The sequence below is a fragment of the Falco peregrinus genome, chromosome 2 (genome assembly GCF_023634155.1).
Source record: "Falco peregrinus isolate bFalPer1 chromosome 2, bFalPer1.pri, whole genome shotgun sequence".
NCBI classification, from domain to species: Eukaryota; Metazoa; Chordata; class Aves; order Falconiformes; family Falconidae; genus Falco; species Falco peregrinus.
In genome coordinates this window covers 79,775,826-79,788,457 of record NC_073722.1, presented here as the reverse complement: position 1 = coordinate 79,788,457, position 12,632 = coordinate 79,775,826, and the positions used below count along the sequence as shown (strand labels likewise).

Below are 12,632 nucleotides of genomic sequence, written 5' to 3'. Positions count from 1 at the left end.
TCAGCATGTGAAGCTTGAAACTGATCTTTTGCTGAGTGTTTAAACTGATCTTTGGCTGAGTATTTGCTGTATTTTGAGCATGCTGCTGATTTCCAAGTGTTTCCTTTTTGCTTCATAAACAGAATGTACTATCTAAGGCTCAAAACTGAATGGTGTCTCATACATTTAAATCTCACATTTCAAGTATGATGGAAAAAAAATACTAGGCCAGGAAAAGATGAGATTAGCTATAACATTATTCATTATTAGTATTAATTTGAAATATAAAGTCATCAAGATCTTCTGCAATGTGCCGAGGCAAAAATGGGAAGCTCACACTCTCTGAAATTTCTCATCCCTTATGAGCAATCTTGTAATATTAAAACATATGTCTTTCATTGAGATGTTTTGAAACACTCCATAGGAATTTAGATTTCTGCTGTGGAAGACTGGGAGATGATTTAATGCTTCTACATGACTGCAATAATCCCCTGTAAGTTTATAGACCTTCAAAGAAACACATATGAAAACAGCATGACAGCTATATAGGTTGTTATTACTTTCATCCTTGAATTTTATACGCCCTTTCAAAAACCCAAGAGGTAGTACATTATAACTAACTCAGCAAGGCACGTCAGCCGCCCGACGCCTGCCCGGTGCGGGGTGACAGATGAGGCTGGCGCTTTTGGAGGCAAATAGATGCAAGACTTCAAACAGCCACTCCCTGCCCCTGCTGTCTCGGAAACCTCCATGATCTCCGGCCTACGAGCCAGAAGAGCTCAACCAACATCCAGCGTGGTCCTTACAGCTGGGAGCTGGATGTGCCTTTTGTTCGGAGACCTCTTAGGGCTTGGAGTAACACAATGGTAAATACATTTAGCCTGTGAAGAACTCCTCTGGAGAGTCAGAAACATCTTAAATTAAATCTGCATGCCTGTTCTTGCTTCACCGGACTGGAAAAATGTGGTTATGACACTGTGATTAAAAAATAAAATGCAGACACACTACAACCACTGCCTAACTGCCAAAAAACCGTTTCATGGGACTATCAGAAAAATTGTCCAGCAGCCAAATTTCTAAACACTGAGGAAACTTTTGCTCTCAAAGAAGCTCAGGCTACTTTGTTCCATTAACTACTCTGCATAATTAAAGAGCCTGCTTGTGAGAAAAGATAAAATGAAACACAGTGGCCCAGTGTTCCTCCCACTGCCCGTCATCATGCCAGCAAGCAGGGGGGCAGCCAACGCCGCAGCGGGGGCCGCTGGTTTCAGGTGCCTCGCACATGGTGAAACCACCCTGCCTGCAGAGGTGCAAGGGGTTAGGCCCAATGCATGCAATGTCATTTTTGGAATTAGTAAGAATTCTGTGGTTTGTATATTTAACATTTTTATGTTAAAATACTTTTTATTTATTTTTTTGGTTTGGTTTTTAAAATTAATTTTTATTTTTAATATTTTAAAATATATTTTTAAATAATAATATATCTAGAAAATATTAAATAAATATTTATTTGTGACTTCTGCCTGTGTTATTTGCACAGAAAAGTTTCCTCTAGAGATTTACCAGTAGTAAATGATGAACCTATTTCAACAGCCGGTTCTGAGACAACTATTCAGTAGTGTGAAACGACAGTAATCCTAATTTTAAAGAAAGCCTAAACCATATCCACTCAATCCCCAATTAAGTTTAAGAAGAATTAAGGCATTTATTTACAAGAGTTTTGTATCACAGACTGTACGGGAATACACTGTATTTTGTATCTTCTGTTTCTGTGAGAAACTGCAGGAGATCACAACCTAGAGTACTTCATCTCATCTAGAGAGAAAAAAAATAAATAAAAAAAATCACTACCAGCACAACGCTTCCAAACAGTCTTTTCCAGTACTGTTTAGGAAGGCTAGCACATGAGTCATGAACATTGTTTTTCTGGGACATCTGAACTTTTCATTAATTTCCTAATTTAGATAAGTTATGATTCTTTGCTCACTGGAGACAGTGGGAGCACTTCCCACTGATGTTAGTTCTCACCAGGCCTGGCCTGGCTTCGTAAGACACGTTGTGGTCAAAAGTCCAGGTGGTACGACTGGAGATTTTATTTTGGCCTTTTTGTTTGCATTTTTAATTAGAACAGAACATCATAAATCTGACAACTATGTAGATCTTGACTGCATGTTTGGGTACTATCAAACCCTAATGGAAGTTAGGGAAAACTTTTAAATCTGAAAGCAGAATTATTTATAAAAAAATGAGTGCACCTGTACTTACATCCAGGGAATTTTCAGAACCTGTAGCTGCAGGATGCTGATACGTAGTGCTAAATATGATAGAGATAAAGCAGTAGGGCTTAATCTTAGACTTCAAGACATATCATAAAATACATTTTCTAATTGTCCAGGTAGGATGTAAAGTCCAGAGTTTCCCCCTGAAAGGAGAAAAGCTCAGTACCTTTTGAGATCTGATTACGTTTCTATATTTCTCCATTTACAACTTTGTACCAAATTAAATTCAAAAGCTGACGGGTGGTTTTGGAACAAGAAACTTAGGAAAGGTACACTGCAATTTACTGGGAGGCTTCTCCCCAAGAACTGGCATTATATTCATATCACAGCTAATTTACAGTTATGATGAACAAATCATGCTGACTATCCAGCAGAATGGATGGAATATGAAGGTCAATTACAACAAAGATCTTAGAAGGTCACACAGGAAAAACAAATATTCAGTATCTCAGTGGTTTAAAAATTAACTGCATGGAGAATTTTTGCAGTACTTTATAATTAGCATGATATGACTATAGAGTGGTAAACTGACCCAGTGATGTATCTACAAGAGAGAATTGCACAAAAGTTGTTAGACTGATAGCATCGCAATTTCATCACCACACATAATAGTAGGAAAATTTTATTCAGAGAAAGCTGACCCTTATCTAGGCCAAAAGTGTGCTCATCCAGCCCTCTAAGTAGATGGCATATCAGAAAACTTTAAAAAAGAAAATGTAATTTCTATGAGTAAATTTTAAAATTTCAATACTTAATTTGGGAGCACATTAAGAATTTTTGTTTTCCTAAAGCTACTCAGAGAGTTGGTATTTTAAAAAGAATATCCATAGATGCTTGCTGGCAACGTTTGTCTTCTGTCCAAATTTGTGGAGTACATTTATGTTATAATTTAACTTTTCATGTTTTCGCAATTTGTCACATGTCAGAATTTGTTCACCTAAACAAAGATGGACTTTAGGTTAATAAAACACATGTGGACTCAGTGAAAGCTACATCACAAATACTGTTGTTATTTTTATTTTGCATAAATCAACTGTTGTTTTTATCTACTGTTGTTAGCTTTAATTTTGCTTTGTTTATCATTAAGCATCACTGTCAAAGACGAGATTCCAAAATGCTGCTTTTCATGAGTATGTACTTGGCACTTCTGCTATGCCATTGGGCTTCAGAAGGGCTTTGCCTAGTGATTGTTTAGAATATATTAACAGTGATGTTGCAGCAGTCATGTTTTTGATGTAAGAAATACTCTTCACGTGTTTCAGGAACAATTCCCACGCCAACACTGCCATAGCATTAAGTGTGCAGAATTTGTGATTATGCCTAGTATCTATCCTTCCTGCTCACGTTTAGAAAAGCAGCAAACACATGTTCTAACCTCCCATCTATAAACATCAAGTAGCTACAGAATCAAATCTTACAGCTGTAAACAATCAGGAAAAGCTCTTCCCTGGAAAATTAGGCTGAAGCCATTACATTTGAAATCAAATGTAGTCTCAGTAGGACAAAACACTATCAAACTCGCCCTGCTTTGCCAACTTGAGCTTTAATCAAGCTTGGGCACAGAAGGATGCTGGAATTGCTACATACTGGTTTTCCACACATTTTGAGTTTTGCTAACAGATACAGAAATAACTCCAAGTGAAACGTGATGCAGGCTAAACTGTTCCACAGCGCGCTCAGTCTTTTTAAGAACTCGGGGCTTCAGGAAGGATACGCATGGGGCGGAGAAGCAGGGAAAAATTTACTGCCCTATTCAAGACTAAAAAAGGAAAGCCCTCAAACCCATAAACTTTTATGACAAATCATAAAACTTTAAACAAATATTTTTTATTTTAAAATATCATATTCATGACAATTTTGCAGAGATACCCACTTCTACTTGAGGGATTATGCTTTCAAGTTCAAAAGGTAAGATTATATTCTCCATGCACATTTAAGGTGATCTAGTGATAGTTCCAAAAGTGCTTCCCATCACTTTGGGCATGATAAATTGCCAGCCTCCTCCTCTTATTGCAGTTTACTACATTGCCTCAAGCTCTTCTCCATCAGGATATCACACACAGCATTTTATTGGTTTTGGAAACCCAACTAGGTGAGAAAGGCATGTGTTTTCAAAGACTAGCGGCTTCGCCCTACTGTAACATATCGATTGCAATTCACCTTTATCCAGAAGTGGAAGAAATGCTGAGGTTGAGCTGGTCAATGGGATGCCCACACCCCGAGGCCAAGCACTAACACAGCGGGCTGAGACCTAGAGTCTGTTTCCAGCTCTGCCTACGATCCTAATTTCAGGTCATTTCACTTCTCTAGACCTTAGTTTTATGTTTATCATTTGGACGTGAAGAGCACGGTGGAAGTGAGAGAGGAAGACTGTTTGAAGAAGGCACCACAAAGCCGATCTTTGCGTGCCTGGGCTGCGTGTGGACGACCATTGCGGCACATCTGCAAACACATCTCTCAGCAAGGGTCCAGTTCAGTTTGAAATATTTATAATCATATTTTGCTGTTACCAGGCATGCAGGGCATGAAACAGGACTAACATTGCAAATCATCTCAAAGATTACAACAAGAAATATCTGTGTAGGAATGAAGCGGGGAATGAGAAAACTTTAGTCATTAGAAAGAAAGGGACAGAATTGCTACAATAGTTGGAGTAACTAGTTTCAGCGTTTTCAGAGGCTCCTCTGATGTTGTTCTCTTTTGCACTAATGTCTTTTACTGCTTGTTTCAAGGGCATTTAAAGACTTCTACAACAAAACTTGGAAGATCTGTGTATGCTTTTTGTGCTGGTTGCTTCTCTGCTTGTTTCATATACTCATGTTTCTTAAAAGAGTTATTTCAGTAGCTGTTGCTGTTAATATTCAGCACACTTAGTGGCTTGTACTGAATAGCTGGACATCACATTTTATTATGTTTAAACTACCTGGTTTTGTGTCAAAGAGCAGTATTATGGTTTTTAAAACAAGTGGGGTTTATTTCCCTTTTATTCTTCATCAGTATTTCCATCACAGAAAGAACTGTCCATGACAGATTTTTGATCTGTGTTTTCTTATGTTATAATATTAGTTTGTGCATAAGATATATGCCATACATTTTTCTCTATATATACATTTTTTTATGTAGGATTAAGATAGTGCTTTATTGTTACTGAAGAAATCGTTAGTAAAGTAGTTGATTTACCTAGCTTTGTTTGAGATGCATACATTAAAGAAAAAAGAGAAAAAAAGTATGGTTGAATCCCTTTGAGGGTCTACACTGATTTTTTTACCTCCCCACACTTGTTGGGCTGAATGTTGTAGACTGGACACCTCAAAGCTCTTATTCAAACTTAAGCCAGATGAAAGTGTGCAAGAATTTACAAGTTGAGCTACTCAGAGTACCTTGTGAATAAGATTAAAATTTCCAGTGGTACTGCATGAAACTATTACTACACTGGAATAATTAAATTTTGAATTGTTTTTCTGTAACCAGGAGCAATGACTTCAACTGAAAACTAGTTGTAAATACAAAAAATGCATAGAAGGAACCAGATATAACTGCTGGCATAAGGCAGACATACTAAAATCGACCTGGGAAACTGTAGCAAAAAAAAAAAGCCAGGTAGTTTCTTTGTCTTGGGAGCTAATCGGTGAGGCTTCCTCTCTTGGATTTTAAGAAGATGAACGGTCACGAAACAAAGCTATCCCACCAAGAACCCCACACTTACTACAGCTTAGGGGCATCGGAGAAAATCTCACCAGGATATTCCGTATTCCCAGGCAAGGAAGCAACTCTTCCTTTATTCAAACAACAGTTTGACTGCAACACCAATTTTTTGAGAAAACATTACTGCTGAATATGACCTTAATGTATTATATCTGGCATACATTTCTAAATGAGAAGATGGGGTCAAGAGATAAAAAAACCACTAATAGGGTATTTTTCCCAGTAAGTCAATACAATGACTCTTCATCCTCTGTAATTTAGGCTTTCAGAAATTGAGGCTAGCTCATTCTTGAATTACTATACCTAGGAAGAGGATTCAATATCACAGCTGAATTGTCTTGCAAGCGATACTGTCTTGTACACCCCATTATGAAACTGTGTATATCCTAATTGCCATTTCATCAAGCTGTACACTTTCAGCAAGTCCTTGTATGACAAACTTTCTGGTCCTATACAGAAATGAAACATGGATAAACAAACTGTTTAGAGTGCTTGGACTTCTCGAACAAAAGAGGGCACAATCATCAGCGACTTCTGCCACTGTGGGACAAGATAATTAACTACAGCAAAATAGAACAAGAGCCAATTTTGTTCAGGATTTTGATTACCGGCAGTGGAATGTTTATGGTATCAGCAAATGATATCTAACTAGAAAAAGCTACAGGTTCATTAGGATTAGAATTAAAATTGACTTTCACATGGAGTAAGACGCTGAAGTTTCATAGGTATAACAATAAGATACTACACATATGTTGAAAAATCAGCTTCACAGATACACAACGACTATTTTCAAAACCTCATCGACTTTGCTGAGAAAGCTTGTGAGAAATACCTTTACTATATTTAGTTTGAAATTTCTTTCAGAAAATTTCTTTCCATACACATAGCATGCAAGTTTCAACTGATGTTTTAATTCTCCACCTGCCCCCTGCTCTGATGGCAGCTCGCCTGGCTGGGACCACGCATCTGGCCGCCCTCCATGGCTGCAGCAAGCTGCTAAGGAGTAGGAAGCCCAGTTTCCCCATCTGCCATGGATCAGCAGCTTCTGGAGAGTAGCTCTGAAGCATCCAGGCTGTTAGTAAGCTGACAATACCAGTAAACAGAATGTGCTAGGGCAGGTTTTCCATCCCTGCAGTCATATCTCACAACCAAATGGCTAAGCTCTCGTCTCACAGGATATAGGGTGGCTTTTCCTAGACGATCCCAGGTCTGTGCCACCTCTGAGCCCTGTCCAGGCGCTGTGTGGGAGATGCTGCTCAGCACAGACTGAAGCTGTGCCGGGGCCACGCTCACAAATAAGCGACACAGACCGGTAAGTGCCAGCGCAAAGCCTGCACCCTGGTTCTACCCAGTTCACATTAAGGCTACAAACAGAGTCAAGCTCACAGCTACCCTTTGACAGGGCCAGGGGTGACAAGGATCACAACAGCAGGCAGAGGGACCTGACTATGTGTACTCCCTGAGATTCTGACATTTCCAAACCCCAAAGCCTGGTAGCAGTGCAACTTGCACAGCACACTCACACAGGCACTGTTTCTCCTAAATTCGGACATACATGATTTCTGAAAAAGCTTGAAAATTCATCTAAATTATGTTTCCCACAATAAGTCACATTAAGCTTTATGCAAACTCTGTTAGCACATACATCTGCCTCTCCTCAGCAGGGATCTTTGGTAGATCATGCACATCCATTTGCACACATCAAAACAAGACATGCAAACAAGTCCAAAGCAGGCGTGAAATTGGATAACTGACACCATACACAAACAAAACCACAGTCTATCCTTCTTTCCTAGCAAATGGCTTGTTGAGTGGCTTTATTAGCTAAACCAAAGACCTGCTGTATCATCTGCAAAACATTTCACTTTCCTATTCCTAACACCCTGCAGCTCTCTACTCAGTGTGAGCACTGCGTGGGTTTCCGTGACTGCAGGTACTAAACGCAGAGAAAAGTCTCAACCACATACCACAGTTGTCTTCGTCAGCCTGATTCCCGCAGTCATCCTCACCGTTACAGTGAAGTTGTTGGGGCAAACACTTTGTGATATTGCCACATGGAAAGTAGCCCAGGGGGCATCTGACCCCAGCTCCAGAAACAGGATCTTCCAAAGAGTCACGGATGACTAAACAAAAACAGAAAGAACGTGCTTGCTTTAAGATGTGCTCTTAATGTTTAAAGATCTTTGAGATTATGCTTTTATAAATACTCATTTGCATTTGAATGTGAATATCAAGTAATAAATACGTATTAGGTCATTGGACATGCAATTACAATAATATATTAAGTACTGTTAACTTGGTAAAAAAAAAAAAGCCTATCGTCAGCTAATTAAAATTTGCTTTGATATAAAGCAACTGGGTAATTCCTCCCCATGCAACCCAGTAATAAGATGAAAATGCTAATCATACAAGACAAATGACCTAAGGCCACTATTTAAAAGGATTGTTTTGCTTTGCACTAGAAATTAATTTATTATAGCAAGATACCAGATAAGCTATGCAGATATGGATTATATTAATTTGTGCTGAAATTTTAGACCCAGATAGATAAGTCCTTTTATAAAAAGTCAGAATTATATATTTTAAAATGTATTCTAATTTTAAAGCAATTAATAGATATAAACTGGTCAAGGATCAAAGAACAAGGTAAGCAAGGTCAAATCCGTGATGTAGTTTGCTGAAGAGTAAGATGACATAAAGGTGCCATTATGAATCCTTCAGAAGCATTGTCAGTCTGGTCCAAAAAATTTGGAGATATTGTTCAGAATTTATCAGTTTGAAATTTAGATCTGCAGATGCTCTTCTTCTAAGCCCAGGCTTTATAGGAAGTGATTTCACAGAATACAGGGACTTCATTCAAGCAGTGCTGAGGGGAAGGACAGAAGGATGCTGGTGAGGGACAGCCAGGGCAGCTGGAGGACTCTGCCTGTCCTCTGTTCCTCAGTTCTCTCTACTACGGCAGCTCCAAGTACCCACATTTGCAGACGCACGACACCTTACCTGTCCCTCCAGTGCACCCAAGGGACAAATTCTGCCACCACCACTTTTTTCAAGGTAAGTGCAAATGATCTACTGCTTTTGTAATGGGTTGCAGGGTGTCAAATCAGATTTCTTGTACAAAATCAGCTCCTTTCCAGGAGCATACTGTGGAGAGAGTTTTAAACTACTCTAGAATGAAATCTGTTCAGGCTCCAATATATTGAAAATAGAGAACAGCAGCAGCGGCACAGAACATTACCTAGTGTTCTTCATGCTCCCAAAGCTTTGGTAAGTCTGCTTAGCCAAGTACCATTCTGCAAGGGCCTGTTAATTTAATTTTTGAAGTACTTTCAAGAAAATGAGTATCAATTCCTCATTATAGTTAGCAGTTGACTTAGTGGATGCTGTCACCAAAAAAAAAAGATAAAGATTCCAATACAAATTATGTGTTAAGTTTCATTGCTTTTTTAAAGCACTTGAAATTCTCTATATAAACTTCATTAACTGTGATGTGATGCTTGTTCATTGCCACTTCTGAAACATGCAACTATTTTTCTAGATTATTTTCATAAAATAAAGTATAAATCTTTCATACAACTTTCTCAGGTTAACAAGGAATATGTTATTACAGAACATATGATTTTTGTTCTCACTTTTCTCCTGGACTAAGGGAATCACTTGAGACTGAATCAAGTACTTCAGGTTCAAAAGACCTCTCTTCTGGAAGACCTTTCATGTGGTAAAACCTTGATAATGTTTACAACTGTGGAAAATTTAAATATTGGAGCAGTATCTGAAGGAAATTGAGACAACTACTCTGTTATTCCCATATGCAGAGAATTATCTTTGCTGTTAGAAGTGTCCTGTATAGAAATTCATGTATTCCAGCTAACGCCATATGATTTTGAAAATCTGATTTGCTTTTATATGCAACTGTATAAGCTATGCAACTGCTCGAAGAGACTTTTGCCTTAGTGTCTTATCTCTCTTATATACAGGTACCAAAAATAAGGCTATATTCTAATCCCAGGGTGAATTCATACTTTCATATTGTTCATAAACCTCTCTACCGCTCTGTATTTGTATTAAAAACATTATGTTCCAACCAAAAACAAGTAGCAAAAAAAATAATCTTATGCAGGCATGGTGTTGAGCAAAGAGTACATGTGTAGTACTTAGTGTCCGAAGTCTCTTGCTGTAAAAAGATAGAAGTCACAGACAAGTAAGGCTCCCTTTGGTGCAGTTTTCTGTCACAACCCGAGTAACTACCAAAACGCTTGGTAAAAGACAACAATACAGAAAAATTAAACATAAATGAAAAAAAAAAAAGCCCACCACGAAACAACACTTCGTATTTCGTCAAGCCTTTTACTTTACACACTGGAGACATATTCAGACTGAGCTGAACTTTGTGCTTAATGGGGCTGATCTCCGTGCAGTTTAAATTTCTGATGACAGCATTTATTTTCTCACAGTAACATTCAATGGATTTTCACAGCATCTTCCAAAAATTATTTATACCACAAGGAGTTTAAATTTTTTGGTGCTTTAATTATTTCAGACAATGGCATTTATCTGCTTACAGTACCATTCAATGGATATTCACAGCATTTTTCAGAAATTATTATTTAGTCAAATAGTATTAATCCCTGAACTAATTAATGAATTTACTGTCAGAGTTTAGAAATCATTCTTTGTGAAAGAGTACATAATCCCTCACTGTGTTTAATGTTTTGATTTCTCTGTGAATTTATAACCTTAATCATATCTATCCTGAATCTCTGCATTACTCATTTTGTGCTATTTCAGATTACCCTGGCATGCAAATACCTGCCTGGGAAAGGAGATAACAAGGCATCAACGTTTAACAGCTTCACCCCAGTCAAATCATTGAAAGCACTGGTCTTTGTCCACTGACTTGTTAATGGCACTTTGTTTATGCAAAAAAAGACAGAAGTCTGGACCCTGCAGATCACAGGAGATTTATGAATGGAAGCCCTGTTCCCCCCTGGCCAACCATCTGAGGAAATATTTGGCAAAGCTGACAAAGGTAGACCAGAGAAAATACAGCAAAATCCACTGTAACATGCTAGATAATATTAAAACAATTCTCTTTTGGATTGAGGAAATTAAAAGTGTCTTTTATGTGAGGAAAATGGGTAAAGATAGTACTGCAACAACAGCAACAAAGAACTGTACTTCTTATTTTGCAAATACAAACTCTACTGACACTGGAGTTTATCATGCCAAGATAATGATCTGCCATGCTATCTTTGTGATGCAGTATTAAAGGTGTTGACTTTTCTACCTGTTATTGATTTTCTACTAGGAAAATATTGAACCATTCTCCCGGCATCATTTCATTGTCCATTTCTTTTTAGCAGCTAAACCTCCTGATAGAATAGCTCTAAAAAATATTGATTAATGGTTTTCACATCATGTCACTGGCTGTTTCATGTTGGTATTCAATTAAGAAAAATGTTCTTTTGTACTCCTTTTATTAATCCATAGGTTATGTCTTTGTTCCACGTGTGTAGCAAGCTGCAAAGGTACCTCTGTTGTGTTATAGGTGCTCATTCACAGCTCATCCAGAACAGAACAGCTCAGCTTTGCTTCTAACTGCCAAAGTAGCATTGTAAAACCACAAGACCTCCTATAACACAAAAGAAGTGCCATCAGCAAAACCATATAAACAATCAACTTGAGCCCAAATATGGATTGGTTAATATAAATTATTTGTATTTTATAATGAGTAAGTTTGGGCCAACATTGTTATCTTACACAGTCGACAGAAAAACCCCCAATATCCTTCAGAGACAGGGCAAATGCAGATTGGTAGATATAGGAAGATTAAAAATTTTCAAACTAACGAATTTACCTACAAAGGCAGGAGCTAGAGAAAAGGTGGAATTCAGGACAGATTTATTTAGGTCCCAATTATGAAGATGAAAAGTTTAAATCTGTGACAGACAGTTATGTCAGAAAGTTTGCTTTTACAGATACTCCAAGTTAAAAAAACCCTCTTCTTTGTATACCTCATACAAAAAACTATGTCCTGCTTTCTGGTGACGTAAGAGATAATTTCAGACATTTCAGCTGTACTTTACCAGGAAAACTTATTTTTTCCATAATGATCAGAGTAACCATTAAAATATTTGCAATGTTTCTAGAACAAATAAAGAAATAGATGAACTGATATCAGTACAAATGGCAAAAACACAAGCAAGCATCTTTCTGACGTTTGCCATCTCAGTACAGAACAATGTACTTGGGGCCCTTCGCCCCTGAATTCTCAAACTTTCAAAAAGGAAAGAAGAATTCATGTCATACATCTTTTAAGCTTGTCCAGACCTGCTGCTTTGAGGCACTTATTGCTAAGGCAAGACATCTGTGATCTTTCCTCTAACTTGAAGAAAATGTGTCACTTTTCCTGCTAGTCTTTAAAACATAGGACTAATTTACCAGTGCTTTCCTTTTTCAAAGGAATAAGCAAGAGTTAGGTTGTCATCTAATATAAGATGGTAAGGCTCTTCCCTCTGTTGATTGGATGTAGAATCACGAGGGAAAAAACCATGACAGCCCCTCTTTAAGGTCTTGTAAAATGAAATCAAAAGAGGAGACATGTTTGGGAACATGAACATGATATTCCCAGGAGAACAAAGCTTTCCTTCCAACTAAATTGATGCAGGA

General features: G+C 37.9%; 1 protein-coding gene across 1 annotated transcript in view; it reads right to left on the bottom strand.

The window, feature by feature from the left end:
* The window catches only part of RXFP1 (relaxin family peptide receptor 1), a 50,609-nt gene that overhangs the window by 24,003 nt on the left and 13,974 nt on the right, over positions 1 to 12,632 (bottom strand). Inside the window, exon 2 of the mRNA XM_055796245.1 lies at positions 7,931 to 8,086. Coding sequence (XP_055652220.1) covers positions 7,931 to 8,086 — 156 coding nt within the window. The remainder of the gene's footprint in view (positions 1 to 7,930; positions 8,087 to 12,632) is intronic.